We start from the raw sequence: 19,573 nt of genomic DNA on the forward strand, positions 1-19,573 counted from the left end.
GTGTAGGCACATATGAAAAAAGATAGGAACTTTGCAATGTGTATATAACATCCTGCATCCAGCAGAGAGCCCTATCGCAAGTCAGCAAAAACAGCACTCTGCCAAAAATGAACCTTCACTGCTTCCAAAAATCTATTTTAGAAGTAAACAGTGTTTAAATTTGCTGGAAATGATATTCTTTGCTGTGACTGCTCCAGAACAAGGCATTCTGTCATTCTAGAGGAGAACTGAGGAATTTCCTCCCGCTGACAGGGCTGACTTTGTCTTCGTGCCTTTTCTCAGGGCATGGGAAGAAGCCTCTGTGACCGACCAGCCTGAAAATTCTGCCAAGAGGCTGAGAGTCATGGGAATCTGCCCAACCAGCTTTGTGGAGGTCACTGAACACCATCTAGACATTAAAAGAGGAAGCCAGACACAATATAGTTTCAAAGGACTGTGACAGTAAATGTCTTAACCACTGATATGATTACCTTGAGTTGTGATTACCTAGAGACCTATTCATCAACACTGATGAAAAGGTTGAGTCTTCCAATAGCCCATTCCATTCTCTATTCTTAGTTACCTCTTCCTGAAGGAAAATTACTTTGTCTATGTGAATGAAGCATTACTGATGTCTAGTAAAAATGAAAACTTCATCCAGTGGGCCAACGGACCACACGGGCACACTCTCCGCACACTTACACACTCACATCATTAGTAACGCAAAGGGAACCCAAGTCAAAGCCAACAGTGGAAAGGAAGAGACAACACAGCCACCAATAATCCCACAAAATCACAGTGGCCAACAGACAGATTCCCTTTAGGAAATCCCAGATATTCTAAAACCAATACTTTTTTACACGATAGGAATACATTTCCTAAATAGTGTCTTTAAACTATTTTTTTAATCATCTTTTAAATGAAATTTTTAAGCTATTTTTTTAAAGTTGTCATTTATATGCATTAAGATATCAGAAGTTCAGGGACAGAGAGCAGGGGAAGACATACAGAGAGAGAAACAGAGCCTCCTCCCCCTCAAAAAGGTATAATAAACCATCAAAATGGTAGCTGAAGTTTAAAAATAAGCTTCCAACCTCAGGAACCTATTTCTATGACTATATACAGGGACTCCAGATGGAATTCTAGGTTACCATATGCAGACAGAAATTACAGCAGGATGAAGCACGGCATTTGGATGCCAAACTGGAAACACCACTATTTTTTTCATTTCAAGTAATTTGTGAAACAGACATCCCTAAACTTCAATCCATCCCTGGGATTCATCCTTTCCATGACCCTCACCACATCTATCACACTTACCTGTCTATCACTCCTATCCTGCCTCTAAAATATGCCCGAGGGTGGGAGTCACAAGACCTTGAAGAAGGGGTGAGGAAATCCCTTTTGCACCTTCCCTGTACTTTCAAATAATTAAAATGTTGGAGGTTCAACTGTGCTATGTCAGAATGTCCCTGCACAAAAATTGCTGAGTCAAAATAACTGGGTCCAAATGTCCCGCACCAAGAGATGTAAAAATATCAAGATACAAAGATATAAACATCAATAACATAAAACAGGCGTCATGAGACACTATAGAGCAGGCTTGAGGAGCAATCCCTGGTGCTCATCAATGCAATACACATCTTCTAGATGTGAGCTTTAGTTAAACAGCACAGGATGCAGAGGTTGTACAGGGAATAAATGAGAAAAGAGGAATTAGGCCTATCCTCTAAGAGTCTGACTAAAGCTTAATATGTGCCCTGGAATAAGTCATTTCATGTTTCAGCACGTTAGTTTTTTCCTCTGCAACATGTTAACAATAACAACTGTCTTGCAATGGGAGGCACTCAATAAATAAGTATTAATGAATGAGTGAATTCATGTATGTCCCCTAGATGTTCCTAGGTTTTCCAAATTAAGGAATAAACTGGTCTTTGACTGAAAATAACAAGGGTTCTTATAACTCAATAAAGTGGTGTTTAGAGGCAGGCCTTGGGGATTTGCTACCTCAGGCCAAACAAAACACTTCAGTCTCCCCAGCTATCCATTAACACCTTATTTTAGTGTGGAAATTCCCTTCATGAGTAAATTCTGAGTATAAATATTATTTTCTCAACTCCTATGAAAAGAGAAAAAAAGATTTTTCTAATAACAAACAAAATGACATTAGAATAATCTCATACCAATTCATAATCATGTGTATAGCAAGATTATTTCTAATAACAAACAAAATGACATTAGAATAATCTCACACCAATTGATAATCATGTGTATAGCAAATCCATTCATTAAATAAATGTTTACTGAGTTCTTACTACCTGTGAGGTATTGTTTTAATATACCTAACAGAATCAGTCATTGTTCCTTTCCTCTAAGAGCTGACAGTTTAAGGGGAAGCCAGACCCATAAATATTTAAAATCCAGTGGGGAAAAGAGGTAGCAAAACACTAAAAGCAATGTTTCTGGCATCAGACTGCCTGGATTCACATCGTGGCTCCAACACTTACTACCGGAGTGTCCTTAAGCAAGTTCCTTAAGGTTTGGAGGCCCCAATTGCTTTATTTGTAAAATGGTAATAGTAATTGCCTACCTTAGAGGGTTGTTATAAAAATCAAATGAAATAGTCCATGTAAAGCACTTCTCACAGGGCTGGGGACACGGTAAACTTTAGACAAGGTATGTGATTGTTGTTAGATGTTATATTAAGTACAAAATATTATGAAACCAGTGGGTAAAATATCTCATCTTTACTGGAGAAATCGAGATAGTCTTTGAAAAGAAAGAGACAATATAAGGAACCTCTCCAGGAAAGAGTAAAAGTTTTCCAGACAGACCAGAGGGAGAGGAAAGCATTCCAGAAAGAAGAAAAAGTTTGTACACCAAGCACAGTTATCCAAGATTTTCACATTCTGGAGCAGTCTGCTTAAGGCCTTTAGACTCCAGCTTCCAGGGCAGTACCAGGAGATGAGGGTGGAGAGAATGGGAATGACTTCTCAAGGTGAGTTGAGACTGGAGACAACGGGAATGGTAACGACTTCTCAGGAAGAGTTCAGATTTATTTTGAATAAAATTGAAATCCCTCAGATGTTTCTTAAGTACAGGTTTGTGAACCCAGAAAATCTGAGACAGGTCTCAGTTAACTTAGAAAGTTTATTTTCCCAAGGTTGAGAATGCACGCCTGTGACCCAGCCTCAGGAAGTCCTAAGGACCCGTGCCCAAGGTGGTTGGGATGCAGGCTGGTTTTATATACGTCAGGGAGATATGAGACATCAATCAAGTACATTTAAGAAACACATTGGTTTGAAAGGCGGGACAGCTCAAGGGGTGGCAGGGCTTCTAGGCTATAGATAAATTTAAACATTTTCTGACTGACAGTTGGTTGAGTTTGTCTAAAGACCTAGGATCAATAGAAAGGAATGTTTGGGTTGCGATAAGAGGTGGGGGAGACCAAAGTTTTATCACACAGATGAAGCTTTTAGCTAACAGGCTTCAGAGGGAACAGGCTGTAAAACGTTTCTTATCAGACTTAAAGTCTGTGTTGATGTTAATGGTGGAGACTTATAATGAGGTGTGTCCCACCCCAGTTCCCTTCATGGCCTGAACCAGTCTTTCAGGTTAAGTTTTTTTGTTTTGTTTTGTTTTTTACTATGCTTTAAGTTCTAGGGTACATGAGCACAATGTGCAGGTTTGTTACATATGTATACACGTGCCATGTTGGTGTGCTGCACCCATTAACTCGTCATTTACATTAGGTATATCTCCTAATGCTATCCCTCCCCACTCCTCCCACCCCGCCACAGGCCCCAGTGTGTGATGTTCCCCTTCCTGTGTCCAAGTGTTCTCATTGTTCAATTCTCACCTATGAGTGAGTACGTGTGGTGTTTGGTTTTCTGTCCTTGAGATAGTTTGCTAAGAATGATGGTTTCCAGCTTCATCCACATCCCTACAAAGGATATGAACTCCTCCTTTTTATGGTTGTATAGTATTCCATGGTGTATGTGTGCCACATTTTCTTAATCCAGTCTCACTGATGGGCATTTGGGTTGGTTCCAAGTCTTTGCTATCGTGAATAGCGCTGCAATAAACATACGTGCGCACGTGTCTTTATAGCAGCATGATTTATAATCCTTTGGGTATATACCCAGTAATGGGATGGCTGGGTCAAATGGTATTTCTAGTTCTAGATCCTTGAGGAATCGCCACACTGTCTTCCGCAATGGTTGAACTAGTTTACACTCCCACCAACAGTGTAAAAGTGTTCCTATTTCTCCACATCCTCTCCAGCACCTGTTGTTTCCTGACTTTTTGATGATCACCATTCTAACTGGTGTGAGATGGTATCTCATTGTGGTTTTGACTTGCATTTCTCTGATGGCCAGTGATGATGAGCATTTTTTCATGTGTCTGTTGGCTGCATAAATGTCTTCTTTTGAGAAGTGTCTGGTACTGGTACCAAAACAGAGACATAGACCAATAGAACAGAACAGAGCCCTCAGAAATAATACCACACATCTACAACCATCTGATCTTTGACAAACCTGACAAAAACAGGAAATGGGGAAACGATTCCCTATTTAATAAATGGTGCTGGGAAAACTGGCTAGCCATATGCAGAAAGCTGAAACTGGATCCCTTCCTTACACCTTATGCAAAAATTAATTCAAGATGGATTAAAGACTTAAATGTTAGACCTAAAACCATAAAAAACCTTAGGAGAAAACCTAGGCAAAACCATTCAGGACATAGGCATGGGCAAGGACTTCAGGACTAAAACACCAAAAGCAATGGCAACAGAAGCCAAAATTGGCAAATGGGATCTAATTAAACTAAAGAGCTTCTGTACAGCAAAAGAAACTACCATCAGAGTGAACAGGCAACCTACAGAATGGGAGAAAATTTTTGCAGTCTACCCATCTGACAAAGGGCTAATATCCAGAATCTACAAAGAACTTAAGCAAATTTACAAGAAAAAATCAAACAACCCCATCAAAAAGTGGGCGAAGGATATGAACAGACACTTCTTTCAGGTTAAGTTTTGAGAGCGCTGGCTGAGGAGGAAGTCCCTTTATATGGTTGGGGGACCTTAGGATTTTATTTTTGGTTTATAGGTTTGACATAAACAGATGTGTTTGTTGTTTATTTGTTTTCCAGAAAGTAGCTTTCATAGTGTTTTGGAAAACGCAATGGGAAACTTGGTATACGAAAAGAGTGAGAAGGGAGTTGCTGGAACCTTCTAAAGGAGGGATGAGGAGGAAAGGGAAGAGATGACAGGAAGATTCCAGGGACGTTTCAAAATAGAATTTACAGGATTTTACAGTTAGTTGGATGTGAAAAGTAAAGGAAAGGGAGAAACCAGGGATGATATTAAAGTATGGTGAATCCATTAACCAAGGTGGTGAATATAAGAGAAGAATGTTCAGAATGTAGAAAAACTTCATGTACATTGGACACAGTCTGTGGGATATCAAGGTGGAAAAGACCTCTAGTTAGTCAGCAGCCTGGTTCCTTGCCTCAGAAGAGGCCTGTGCCTCTGTGTCTGTGACACAGATTCTAGAATAATTTTCTTAAGGTAGATCTCATTTGAACAAACTAGATTGCGCAGAGATTGCTGATCATGTAAATGGTGCTATCTATGTAAAATATTATGGGGGAGTAGCTGTAGACTAAATAAATACTGTGAAAATAGTATAACTTGACATTAATAATGTATTTACCAAAGTCCCTCTTGATTTTTCTGCCTATAAAATAGAAAAAATAGATTTGTGTAAACAACTTTAAATGTTTCTTTTTTAAATGTTCTACCTAGTGAATGGATAATATAGTTGTGCAGAGTCAAAGAAGTTGAACAATAATCCTACTTCCCTGCAAAAATAAATAAATAAATAAATAAATAAATTGATCAGAGTCATCTGATAGTATGCCCACATTTTGGCTCCCTGCTTCCATAACTCTTTTTTTTTCTTTCTTTCTTTTTTGAGACAGTGTCTCATTCTGTCGCCTAGGCTGGACTGCAACAGCCCAATCTAGGCTCACTGCAACCTCCGACTCCCGGGTTGAAGCGATTCTCCTGCCTCAGCCTCCCAAGTAGCTGGGACTATAGGCACGTGCCACCACACCCAGCTAATATTTTGTATTTTTAGTAGAGACATGGTTTCACCATGTTAGCCAGGATGGGCTCAATCTCCTGACCTCGTGATCTACCCACCTCGGCCTCCCAAAGTGCTGGCATTACAGGCATGAGCCACCGTGCCCGGCCTTCCATATTAACACATGAATTCTATCCCTTCTTCCTTCCTTCCTATTGCAGGGCAAGATATGTCCCTCCATCCAAGGGATAATTCCATGCTTTAGGATCCAAAGTCTTCAATCCTCTCAATGATCTCACTCAGAGAATATTCCCCTCCTTCCTTATGGATCCTTACCCCTTTCCTTTCCTATTGTTTTCTTTCTTACAGCATTTAAACACCCTCAAATGTCTCATTATTATAAGATACCATACCTCAACCCATAACCTACCCAACTACTCAATTCTCTCCTCCCTCTTGCAACAAATTGCTTTTAGAAGACTCTATTTTACCATTTTTTATTTCATTATCCCTACTAAGTCCATCTTGCCCTACCATAGGAAGGAAGGAAGAAGGGATAGAATTCATATGAGTAAGAGTTGTCGAAGCAGGGAGACATTTTTCTTTATCCTGGCTAAGTCCCAGTCCCACTACAATCTGGCTTCTGTGTCCATCACTTCAATCTCAATAAAACCAACAAGCCTATGGTATTAAGAAAGCCAATGGATACTTATCAGTCTTTATTTTACTTAATCACTTAGCAACAGTTTTGATACTTATGACTACCTCTTTTTTTATAGATAATGTTTTTATTGACTTGATTTCTCAGACATCACATTCTTCTGGTGTCTTCCAACCTCTGTGGCTTCTCAGTTTCCTACTTCCCTCCAAAATCCATAGTCTTCTCCCAGATCTTACATGTTAACTTTCCTCAAGACTCTTGAAAACCCTCCTCCTTTTCACTTTACACACCCTCTCTGGGTAATCTCATTCATTCCCACTCTTTCAATCATTCTCTCTATGCATATTCCTCTCATATCCATATATCCAAGCTCAGAATGCTTTCCTCAATTATAAATCAAAAGGTCCAGCTGTCTGCCAGGCATCCTTACTAGATCTCACACATACCACCAAATTGACATATACCATTGTGAACTCATCAACTTCTTCCCTAAATATGGTCCTCTGCTAGTGGTTCCTGTCTCAGAAAAAAGAACCAATATTCTGACACTGGCCAATGTCAGAAATCTAAGAATTCCCCTTAGCTACTTCCTCTCCCATATCCAAATTATCATATACTGTTGATTTTGAGAAACATTCAAATGTTTCTTGATTCCCCTCTGCCATTATTCTGGTCATGGCCACTATCATCTCTTGCCTAGATTATAGCAGTAGCCTTATAATTAGACTTCACATATAAATCCTGCTTTTTCTGCCCTTCAGTAACCAAGCGATCTTAAAAATCATATCATGGCACATACACCTACTTTCCCAAATTCAAGCCCTTTAAACATTTCTCATTACCCTTAGAATAATTTAAACTCTTAATATAGTTGTATCAGGACCTCAATGCTCATCTTTTCCAATTCAAGTTGTCATTTTTCAGGCACTCTGAACTTTGTATAGCTCTCCCCCTCACCTATAGACATTCACACCTGCTGTTCTGCCACCATTTTGTGCTCATGGAGCTAAACCTCCGTCATTCTTTGGATCTCTGCTTGAACATCATTTCTTCAGGGCAATTTTCCCTGACACCTTGAGTAGGTTAGGTTCTCCTGGCGTGGGATCCCATGAACTCTCAACTTAAAAAAAATTATATCATCCATCACAATTTTGCTAATTACTTTATTAATGAATATCTGTAAGTTCTATGAGGGTAAGGATCATGCATACATGATTTGTTCATCATGATAGTCCGATGCATGTCACATAGCATATGTTCTGTGAACACCCATTAACTGGTTAGATGGAAAAAATTGAAGTCATAGAAACTGACTATGCTATGTTGATTTGTGCATGACATTAAACTGGGAGAAGTAGTGAATAAGCCCAATAACAGAATTGGATAATTCAGAAAATTAATTGATCAAAATTTTAAAAACCAACAGGAATAGCTAAATGTCCTATCTTCATATTCAAGGAATCATTTACCTAAATATAAAAGAAAGTTCTGGTTTAACAGCAGCTCATGTGAAAATGCCTTAAGGCCACATACAAGGACTTCAAACTTCACACAGCCAACAGAAAGATATGGCTCATAAGTAGAAACTGATGCCATCTTATACTGTAGTGGTGCTACACTTAAGAAAACCTATAGTTTGCCTTCACATCATAGCCCACACCTTACAATGTACCTGGCATACACCAGGTGTGTAAACAAAGCTTGTTGAATGTGGAGTGAGAAGTCCCATGATGCTTTATGCCAGACAGACCACATCTGGAGACGACATACAATTCTTGACATCAATAACAATGATTGTGTGAGCCCAAAAAAAAGAGGGGAGCGTAACCTTGTCTAGAAGCAATAACAATAATAGCTAATACAGCATTTGCTATATGTTGGGTAATTTTATAATCATTTTATACATATGAATTCAGGTATTATATGAGATAGGCACAATTATTATGCACATTTTACAGATGATAAAAGTAAGGAACCAGTAGGTTAAACAACCAACCCAAAATCACACAAGTAGTGAGGGGCAAAACCAGGTTTCAAAACCAGACAACATGAGCTCATAGTCCATGCTCTTAGAAATCAATCATATCAATGTCCCATTGAAATGAAAAAGGAAAATTGTTAGCCTGGAGATGGGGTAGAAAGGAGATTCAGAAAACCATACTAACTGGCTTCATACTGAAATATATAGGAAGGAATCTAAAGGAGGCAGCTATTGGCTCAGTAGAATAAAGAACTTGCTAACACTTTGGGTTGTCTCACTAGTGCACATTAGTGAGCCTGACACATAGTCAGGCTCATTGGGTTCCCTGTCAATAGAATATTCAGTTAAGGGGTAGAGGTCCATCTGTAAATGATGTCAGTGGCAGTCCCATGCCAGTAAAAAGGTGAGACTAGAGATCCCACAGAATTCCTTCTCATTCTCTAAGATCTATAATTTTTTTTTTTTTTTTTTTTTTTTTTTGAGACGGAGTATCACTCACTCTGTCATCCAGGCTGGAGTGCAATGGTACGATCTCAGCTCACTGCAACCTCCACCACCTGGGTTCAAGCAATTCTCCTGCCTCAGCCTCCCGAGTAGCTGGGATTACAGGCATGCACCACCACACCTGGGTAATGTTTTGTATTTTTTTTAGTAGAGACAGGGTTTCACCATGTTGGTCAGGCTGGTCTTGAACTCCTGACCTCGTGATCTGCCCACTTCAGCCTCCCAAAGTGCTAGGATTACAGGCGTGAGCCACCACTCCTGGCCAAGATCTATAATTCTAAAAATAATACATAGTCTTCATTCTCAGGCAGCACACAACTCAATGTAGAGAACAAGACAAATATAGCATAATTCAATGAAGATGTGGATGTAATAAAACATTTTAAAATTATCAAAATAATGAAATGAATGGTACTTAGAGCAGTAGGCCCTCATGCCACCTTTAAAGGTAAGTAACCCTGCTACCTACTTCCATATCAAGCAACATTAGAAACAGAAGCAGCATAGCAGACAATGCCATAATATAAAATCCTAAGAAATGCCAAGGAATTATATATTATGCACAGGTCAACTCTACATGCACCTGGTTTTCTGTATCAATAGATAGTGTCAAAGAATTTGAGTTGTTTGGACTATGAAGCCACTTCTCTTCCCCCTCAAAGGAGAATATCTACCTAAATCTGAGATTAAAGAGGTGGATAAATGTGACCCCTGGCCTGCAAAAGCCAGGAATTAGACACGAGGCTACAGCAGGGAGTCTTCAAACTTGATCTATTACAGGGATGTCTTCCATCAGATGTTAGTGAAGCTAATCCTTTTGCAAAGCATGACAGCTTTCAAGCTTGACTGTGGTGAATCCAAACCAGATTTTTATGCTATATGATCAGCTTTCAAAAAAACAAAATTATTTCTATATTATATTAGGTTTACATTTATTAGATTTAAATTTGCAAACAAAGATATAGAAGCCTGCAATGCAGTTTATACAGCATTCCCTGAACTCCCCTGATGCTCATCTGGCAGGATCAAGTATCAGATAATAGTGAGATGTAAATATATGGAACCAGAGCTTCTCTATAACAAAATGCTGTCAAATAGTGGAGTTTCCCACATCCTTAAAGTAAACCATTCACATTTCCATCTCTAAAGAAAGAGAGCCATAATATTCCATCAGAACATCCCCACTGATACCACGGCTTTTCATTCGAATATCACCAACTCTGAAGCCTTTCTTACTCTGACAGCGTGCTAGAATTATCGGATGCTGACTTACCTTTTTGCAGTCAGATAAGGACTTCTCACTGGCCAATGTGCTGAAAATGGTGGTCTACAAAATAGGAAGATGGAAAACACTTTAGAACTGTTAACATATAATGACATTGACCCTTCCCTGTTCATTTCCAATCCAAGGTAGGCACTACCTTCTGTGTCCCCCACTGATTTCTCTGAATTTTAAAATGTGTCTGCCCTTCACTATTCCCAAAGCTACTCTACCCAAGCTAGAACATTCATTATGGGCCAAGAACCATTCAGTGAGGTAAGGACTCTAAGTTATCTTCATTTTACAAACAAGGTAACGAAAGCACAATTGGGTTAATTGCTATATACATTGGACATAGTTAGGTCAGGAAACAAAGGCATCTGACTCCAGAATCCACCTCCAACCACACATGATCTTCTATCTTGAAGAGATATGTACATAATGATAGAGACAGCTATGCCCAATCTTTCAAATGACAGCTGTTATGAGCCCAAGTGGGAGAGTGGAGCTTCTGCCTATGTAAGAGATTTGTGAGTCTGAACAATACCAGGGCTTGCTATCTGCTTTCTACTTTCTTTAATGCACTCACTCTCCCTGTGGTTGACTTCTCACACATTTGTATGTATACTTGCTTGACCTGATGAACCACTCAAAAGACACTGCAACATTCAAGGCTATATTGGGATTTACATGCAAGCCTGTTCCCTTTGGACAATCCTATGAATAAACACACAGCTATGGTCAGCCATACAAACAGTATTGAGATTATTTTCAGTAAACCTTTTCTATATTTTTTTAATTATAAGACTAATATTTATTCTTAATGAGTTAGTCTCTTTTATACCCTACCCTTCTGAGGTCATCAATAATACAAATTTGTATTCATCCTTCCACACTTTCTCTACTCCCATGCAAATAAGTCTGCACATACTATATAGAAGTCTTGTTCTTATGATCATAGCATCTTAATTAAGAATATATAATCAACATCTTTCCAGGTCAGCCCATGTAGATTAACTTATTCTTCTTAATACCTATATAACATTTCATAATATGAATAAATCATACTTTTATGCTTTCCTTTATTTATCAACAGGTTTTGGCTCTTTCATTGTTGCTATTTCTTGTTTTGTTTGCCATTACAAAGTATGCTACAATAAACATGCTTGTATAGGGCTGGAAAATCTAGTGTATATAAACTGTCTCCTACTCTCTGCTCATATAACATCATAAAAATATTTAACTCCTTACCTAAGGTTTTGGTTTGCTTTGGTTTTTGTTTGTTTGTTTTGCAGTAAGCATGTAAGAAAGCTAAGGATCTAAGTCAGCACATATTCTGGGTCAAAACAACATGCAGTATTAAAGGACAGAACAGACAGAATGTGAATACACATACAAAAACGCATCTTTAATAAAAAAAATTAGTTCAAGGTTGAGGTTAGATGGAATCTCCAAGTTTGGCTTGCTGGCCATTTTTATTTCATTTGAGAGGGAAGGGATAAATGTTACTGGGGAAGTTTGAATTAAAAAGGGAAAACAGAAAGAAGGGATGAATTCTGGTGGCAGAAGAAAAGAGGAAAGGCAAAAGATAAAAAGGACAAAAAGAAAAGTTCGCAAACAACAGGCACAAATAGCAGAATTGTCAAAAAATTAAAAAAGAAGAAAATGGTTTCCACAGAGGAGCAGTCATCTTCGCTCAAAGAGAATGAGGGCACGTGACGCGTTCCTGTTACCATGATCTATGCTGTTGACCTAATTTCAGCCCTGAAACACTGTAGCAGGTGGTGAAAGGACAGGCATAGCCCTGCAAATACCATCTCCTTTTGCTCTTTGTGCTGCCAGGTATATCTTAGTTTCTCTCATTTCTGTATTGCATGGGGATGTAAGAAATAGTGTTCTTGCTGGCTGTTCAAAGATTAGGGCAGGACAGAGAGAAAAGTCAAAGAACCAGGCAGCTCTCCACATGCTATTGTGAACCACCCCACCAACAATCTTCCCATCAGATCTCTTCCTCATGACTTTTCATCATGTTTACTCATTTGTACACATGAGCACTGTGTCCTGAGGGAGGACTCAACGTTGATTCCCAGATTTCCGCTCCAAGAAGGTAAAGACACACTGAAACTTGGTCATTGCAGTAGTCCCATTACCTAGACCAGTGCCTGGCACAAAGAAGATAACCAATAAATATGTACTGAGTAGATGCAACAGAAAATAACATCTGGCAAAACTGCAGTCCTTATCCCAAAACACTTCTTTGAAAGCACCGTGCTGGAAAAGCAGCCGCACACGAAACACTATTATAAAGTGAAGCTCAGGGACATAGGAAAGAAGAGAGATAAAAGACTTCTAAATTGTGGTAAAACACATCTTCTACTTAGCATAAAGCTGTTGTCTATGATCTGCTTGGTTTGCCTAAGCCAGGCTTTTTCAGTGATGGCCCTGTGAATGTTTTTGTACTAGATAACTCTTTGTTTTGAGGGCATGTGGGGACACACGGTTGTGCACTGGAGGGGGTTGTGTAGCATGTGTGGCCTCTACCCACCAGATGCTACTGACAATGTCCACTTACCTCAGTCATGACAAACAAAAACGTCCCCAGACATGGCTAAATGTTCTCTAGGGGGAAAAACTGCCCACATTTGAGAAAACTGGACTAAACCCTAAAGGGGCTATAGAAATGACCCTGATTCCCTGGCTAATACAACTAAAAATTTTTTCCAGGAAATGTAAGTCCGGTAGTGAAAATTTCTCTTCTCAACCCTGAATTCAAGTTTCATTCTCTGTCTGAAATGGGACTCAGAACATAGGGAGGACGCAATCTCCAGCTACTGAAGAGTCCATGTAGGGGCAACTCAAGAGACCATAACTGCATTTTTAAGTAAGCTTAAGATACACGAGCACTGCCACCCTGGGGACAGTAAATTAAGTAACATCTCTAAGAATATGGACATTAGTGCCATAGCCCCAGGGGAGATGATCTTCAATTAAACAATACCATTCAACCTTTGAGAACAGTCTCAGGTGACCTAAGAAACATGTTTGGAGGAAAATTTAGAGTCAGAGATGGGTGAAATTAGCTTCAGTAAAACATATATACACACACACACACACACACACACACACATATATACACACACACACACACACACACACACACACACACACACATAAGTAATTTTAAATGTTGTATTTGTACAAAGGAAACACTTTAGCCAAAGGGCAAACGTATGCAAAATCTCAAACTTGGAATGAGTGTGAAAGAGGGGTGACACGGGTCAATGAGAGTCCATCTCCTTACTTTAGCCATTTTCTAAGGGGAGTTTACGTATACGCTTGGTCAGTCTCATTTCATTCTCTGCTTCAAAAGACTTTAACTGGCATTTCAGTTTACTAATTGCAGCTATTGTGACTTTGGGTGGGCTTTATAAACCTTCTGATAACACGTTCACTTTAATTACTGAAAATGAAAGACTCAAAACACAGTGACTTGACCATGCTGTGACTTTCTTGATGATTGTATCAATATTTTTCTACTAAAGAGGAAATTCCTAATGAGTCACCTCCACCAAAGTTGGCATGATGCTGGGTTTGTCACAGGAGCACAAGCACAATAAAGCACCGTGACTTTTTTAGAGCATCGACTCCTAACCTTGTTAGTGGGGTGACCAGCATGAAGTGAACAGTATTATACATGGACAGTTTTAGCAATTTCCCAAAAAGAACTTAGATAGGTAAGAGCTCTCTTTTGACCATTTATATACTAATACCTGAAATTTCACTTATTAGAGCTCTGTTTTTAGCATAAGGCTTTGACTCATAATAAACAAACTCATGAGGGATGTTAGGGTATTGGGGGGGAGGTCACTGTAGAAGGGAAAATTGGACACTTCATGTAATTATAGTTCATTGGTCTATTACACCTGACAGGGAATGAGTTTATCAGATGCCTTCCAAAAGCATATTGTTATACCTTGAAGTTTTGGGCTGTTTTTTTTTAATAATTTTTTTTTTTTTTTTTTTTTTTTGAGACAGAGTCTCACTCTGTCGCCCAGGCTGGAGTACAGTGCCATGATCTTGGCTCACTGCAACCTCCACCTCCTGGGTTCAAGTGATTCTCCTGCCTCAGCCTCCCGAGTAGCTGGGACTACAGGAGCCCACCACCACACCCAGCTAATTTTTGTATTTTTAGTAGAGATGGGTTTCGCCATGTTGGACAGGCTGGTCTCAAACTCCTAACCTCGGGTGATCTGCCCACCTAGGCCTCCCCAAGTGCTGAGATTACAGGTGTGAGCCACCACACCCGGCCTGTTTTTTAAATAATTTCAAAAGCAGATTTTGATAGGAGAGAAATGAAGACTTAAGTCATGAGGATATTGGACATTCATAGTGATGGTAAGCAATCTAAAGACACAGGTCACTGGCTAGGTTCCCTAAAAAGCAGACTGTGAGATGGAAATTAGCAAGCAGAAGCTTTATTAGGAAGTGTTCCTGAGATCACCGCTTATAGGAAGATAGGGAAGGATGTGGGATGGAGAAGATAAAGAAGTTGGACCATGGTGCAGACTCAACAAAGATCTCATCCAACAAAATGGAGAGCTCAGAAGTGGGGTAAACTCATCCCAAGCTGGCGTGAGACAGAGGTCTGCCCTGGGAAGGCAGCATGATCCTGGGCAACATGACTGTTTCCAGCCAAGGGCAATTTCCTGGGAGGACTGACAGCTGAGGGCAGTCAGCTGGCTGAACTCCTGGCAGCAGGGAGCTCTGTGCACAGCATTGCCAAGTCTACTACAATCTACTTTACTTTGACACACTTTTACCAAGGGCAGATCCTGGCTGTGGCTGATTGACTCTAGTTGAACATGAGCCCATATTATAGTTAAAAGTTTGCTGGTCTTTTATGATACAGCCTTTGGACAGAAAAGCAAATTTGCTCAGGAGTCTAGGGCCTAATTCTTGTCCCTTCTTAACAGACCTCCTTGTGAGCTTAAAGTGGATCGCTGGCCTTGGGGTCTTGAATTCTTTGCTATGAAATGAAGAAACCCATATTCATTTCCTTTTAGGTCATGAGAGCCTTGTCCAATTTGAAGAAAATTGACCTGATTTTATCAGACACATTGTTTGGAAATCAGTGAGCAAACTGCTTAGTTCTTTTCTTCATCCTCTGATAAAAGAGCATATCTGACTAAATAACATGGTCAGCTCCTGATTATCTACAGAAGGAAAGAGAATTTCACAGATGAATTTGGGTTTTCCAGAGAAACAGAACCAATAAAATATATATAGATATACAAGAGGAGATTTCTTATGAGACTCAGTTTGTGTGATCATGGCAGCTGAGAAGTCCCACAATGTGCCATCTGCAGGCTGGAGACGCAGGGAAGCCAGTGGTATAACTCAGCCTCAGCCTGGAGGCCTGAGAACCCAGAGGCAGAGGGAGGGAAGCCACCAGCATAAATCTGAAGGCCCAAGAATCAGGAGCTCCAATGTCTGAGGGTTGGAGAAGATGGATGTCCAAGCCCAAACAGAAACCAATTCCGCCTTCCTTTGCATTTGTGTTCTATTTGGGCCTTCAATGGATTGGATGATGCCCACCTACCTTGGTGAGGGCAGATCTTCACTCAATCTTCCGATTCAAATGTTCATCTCTTCCAGAAACAACTTCACAGATATAGCTAGAAATAATGTTTTACCAGCTGCCAGGGCATCCCTTAGCCCAGTTAAGTTGACATGTAAAGTTAACCATCACAATGGGTGATTCACAAAAGCATAACTTCTAAAATGCCTTTACATTTGACTTTGACACACATTAGTGGTTAATTTGGAAGACAGGTACTTCAACATATCTTCCGTAAATTAACATTAATAACTGTTTGTAGAAATATTCCAAGTGGGCAGAAAGGGAAAACTGACCTAAAAGGAAAAGTGAACTGGGATTTAAAAAAAAAAAAAAAAAAAGTCCCTAATAAGTCCTTGGACAGAAAGCCCACACATAGGAGATCAGTAATTGGTGGCTCATTTAGTCCAGCCTACAAAAAGACGCTTCCAGAAGGTGTGTTGCTTACCCAATTCTCCCTGGTGGAAATGGTTTTGCAAAGTGATTGAGCACTGAAAACAGATCTCAAATATTCTTTCTAAAAATTAATTTATCTTTTATTTTGAGATAGAGTCTCATTCTGTCACCCAGAATGAAGTGCAGTGGCTCAATCATGACTCACCGCAGCCTTGATCTCTCGAGCTCAAGCAGTCCTCCCACCTTAGCCTCCCAAGTAGCTGGGACCAGAGGCATGCACCACCATGCCTGGCTAATTTTTTTTTAATTTTTTGTAGAGATGGTGTCTCAATATGTTGCCCAGGCTGGTCTCCAACTCCTGGGCCAAGTGATCCTCTCACCTCAGTCTGCCAAAGTGCTGAGCACTTTTGACTGCAGGTGTGAGCCACCACAACCAGCCAAATCCATATGTCCTATACTCCTTTTTTCAAGGGAGAGTTTACCTCTGAAAGATTTTACAATGCTGTTAATTCCTATTAAATTTAATTTAGAGAAACAGAAATAAATCTATCTCTACTGTGTCCATTTCTGTTATGTAATGCTTGTAACTAAGATTTACATTTTTAAAACAGCAAACATCTGACACTTCATTAAATTGGAACAGTCATGTGCAAGAGAATTGCTTAAGTACTGAATTATAAAATTAAGAAATTCAGAAATTGAATCTCTAAGATAGCAATATTACGAAATTTTATTTCGGGTACTATTTGTTCCTTTATATATGTATGTATCTGTGTTTGGATGTGGTTCTCACTCTCAGCCAGATACCCCCAGACAGAGGCCAGGTAGGTTTGATGAATGGTCAAATACAGTTGAAAGCTAAGAGCCGTTTACAGGAATGATGTCTCCATAAAGCATCTCCATTTGATACCTGTGACTTGCACCTCACAGACACAATGGATGATTTCTTACTCATTGGTAGATGTCAAGACTAGACCTATCACATTACTAACAATTTGGAAGTCTCTTACACTTGAATCAATGAGTTCCCAAAGTGCACACTACTTGGATGCCTTCTTAGACAGTTTAGCCAGCCAATTCTAGGATTTCTAGACAAAATATGAATTTCCATTAGGTCTTCATTGCTTTAGTAGACTAGTATTGATAAATATACACTGGATACAGTGGTGTTCCCTCCAGGCAAAGTATGGCATTCACATTCTTTTTTAAAAACTGCATAATTATAAAACATCAGCCAAAGGAAAAAACATACCACCAAATAAATGATAAAATTACAGTGTTTTCTTGTAGTCCATGAATACTGAAAATTTCAATTAACCAAGTGAAAAGCCATTGAATGTGCCAGCAGGATTTATATCCCAGACTAATGACCATCATCTGCATCCTATTTAGCTAATGAAGGCTTGGAACACTTGTGGATAATTAAGGGAAAGCTGATGGGAGGAAATTCAGACTACTGAAAGATCAAATCTATTTATGTCTGCATTTAAAACTAAACATATCTAATAGTTCATTCAATCAAGGCATAATGTCTGTTCATCTGGGATAAGATAGATGCTCAGAAGTTAAGTAGCTTGGTTAACTCCCCAAACTCCAAATTCATTCCTCATTCATTCATCCAATACCCATCTATTGAATACCTACCACGTGCCTCTTCCCTTGTGAATCAACATGACAGTACCATGATCCCCCCAGTGTTTTTCCCACGACTTCACCTTTTCCACCTTCATTAAATGTACTGCTCTGGTTTTCACTTTACCCATGTAACTATTGTCCGCCTATCATAACAGACATGGCATGGCTGCAATCCAGGGGCATGATGGGAAATACAGGGTGCGCAGTGAACACCCGCCTTTTTCTCAGACCTGGCAGAGAAGGAGCAGGCCCCAGTCTGATTAATAGATGGGTGTTCATGTGAGGAAGACTAAGGATGTTAGAAAAAAGATAAAAACCTGGCATTCAGAAGTAGCCAGAACAGGAACCAAGCTCAGAGCAGCTCTACAGAATTTCACAGAATAGTTTACCAGTCATCTCATCCAACTGGTATTTTCTCACTCAGGGAGCACCTTAAAACCCCCTCTCTGGACCCCTACCAAAATCCCTGATTCATTTGTGTTTAGCAAAGGCAGTGCTTCAAGAACCTGCGATCCTAGGATCTGTTCCTATGCTGAAAAATGGCAAACATCAGTGGCAGGCATGTTGTGACAGCTCAATCTTCGGGGCACACATTTATGCCTACAGAATCCCTTCCATATGCGAAAGGAAGCTCAGGTGGAAAAACATCAGCACATCAGAGCCTACCTATATCCAGCTGGGCACAGCTTAAAGCCAAAGGAGCTCAAACTTCAGAGGCATAAGAATCACCTGGAGAGCTTATTAAACCACAGATTGCTAAGCCCCTCCTCCAGAGGTTCCAGCTTAGAAGGGATGCAGTGAAGCCAAAGGATTTGCATTTCTAACACATTTCTAGGTACAGCTGATGCTCCCAGTCCTGGAACCTTACTTTGAGAACCAGTAGTCTAAGCTATACCCAAAGCAAGTTAACACCAATGATAACTATGCCTCACAAAAGAAGAAAATGTCTCTGGAATTTCCAGAGCATAATTTGAATTAGTAACAATCCTAATACCTCCTGACATTTATCATTTATATAATACTTTCCATTTCTAAAGTCCCGTGACACACGGTTTTTTTTGTTTGCTTGTTTCTGGTTTTTTTTGTTTGTTTGTTTTTGTTGTTTTTGTTTGTTTGTTTTGTTTTGTTTTGTTTTGTTTTGTTTTTTGAGATGGAGTCTTGCTCTCGTCACCCAGGCTGGAGTGCAATGGTGTGATCTTGGTTCACTGCAACCTCCACCTCCCGGGTTCAAGTGATTATCCTGCCTCAGCATCCTGAGTAGCTGGAATTACAAGCACCCACTACCATGCCAGGCTAATTTTTGTATTTTTAACAGAGAAGGGGTTTCACCATGTTGCCCAGGCTGATCTCAAACTCCTGACCTCAGGTGATCAGCCCACCTCGGCCTCCCAAAGTGCTGGGATTATAGACCTGAGCCACCGCGCCCAGCCAGACACATGTTGTTAAACTTGAA

At 39.8% G+C, this 19,573-nt stretch overlaps 1 protein-coding gene across 2 annotated transcripts in view; it reads right to left on the minus strand.

Moving 5' to 3' along the window:
- The window catches only part of RASGEF1B (RasGEF domain family member 1B), a 614,418-nt gene that overhangs the window by 385,852 nt on the left and 208,993 nt on the right, over positions 1 to 19,573 (minus strand). For both annotated transcript variants that reach the window (XM_031664556.1, XM_031664555.1), the window contains exon 3: positions 10,485 to 10,538. In XM_031664556.1, the coding sequence (XP_031520416.1) occupies positions 10,485 to 10,538 (54 nt within the window). The remainder of the gene's footprint in view (positions 1 to 10,484; positions 10,539 to 19,573) is intronic.

This window comes from Papio anubis, chromosome 3 (assembly GCF_008728515.1).
Source record: "Papio anubis isolate 15944 chromosome 3, Panubis1.0, whole genome shotgun sequence".
NCBI classification, from domain to species: domain Eukaryota; kingdom Metazoa; phylum Chordata; class Mammalia; order Primates; family Cercopithecidae; genus Papio; species Papio anubis.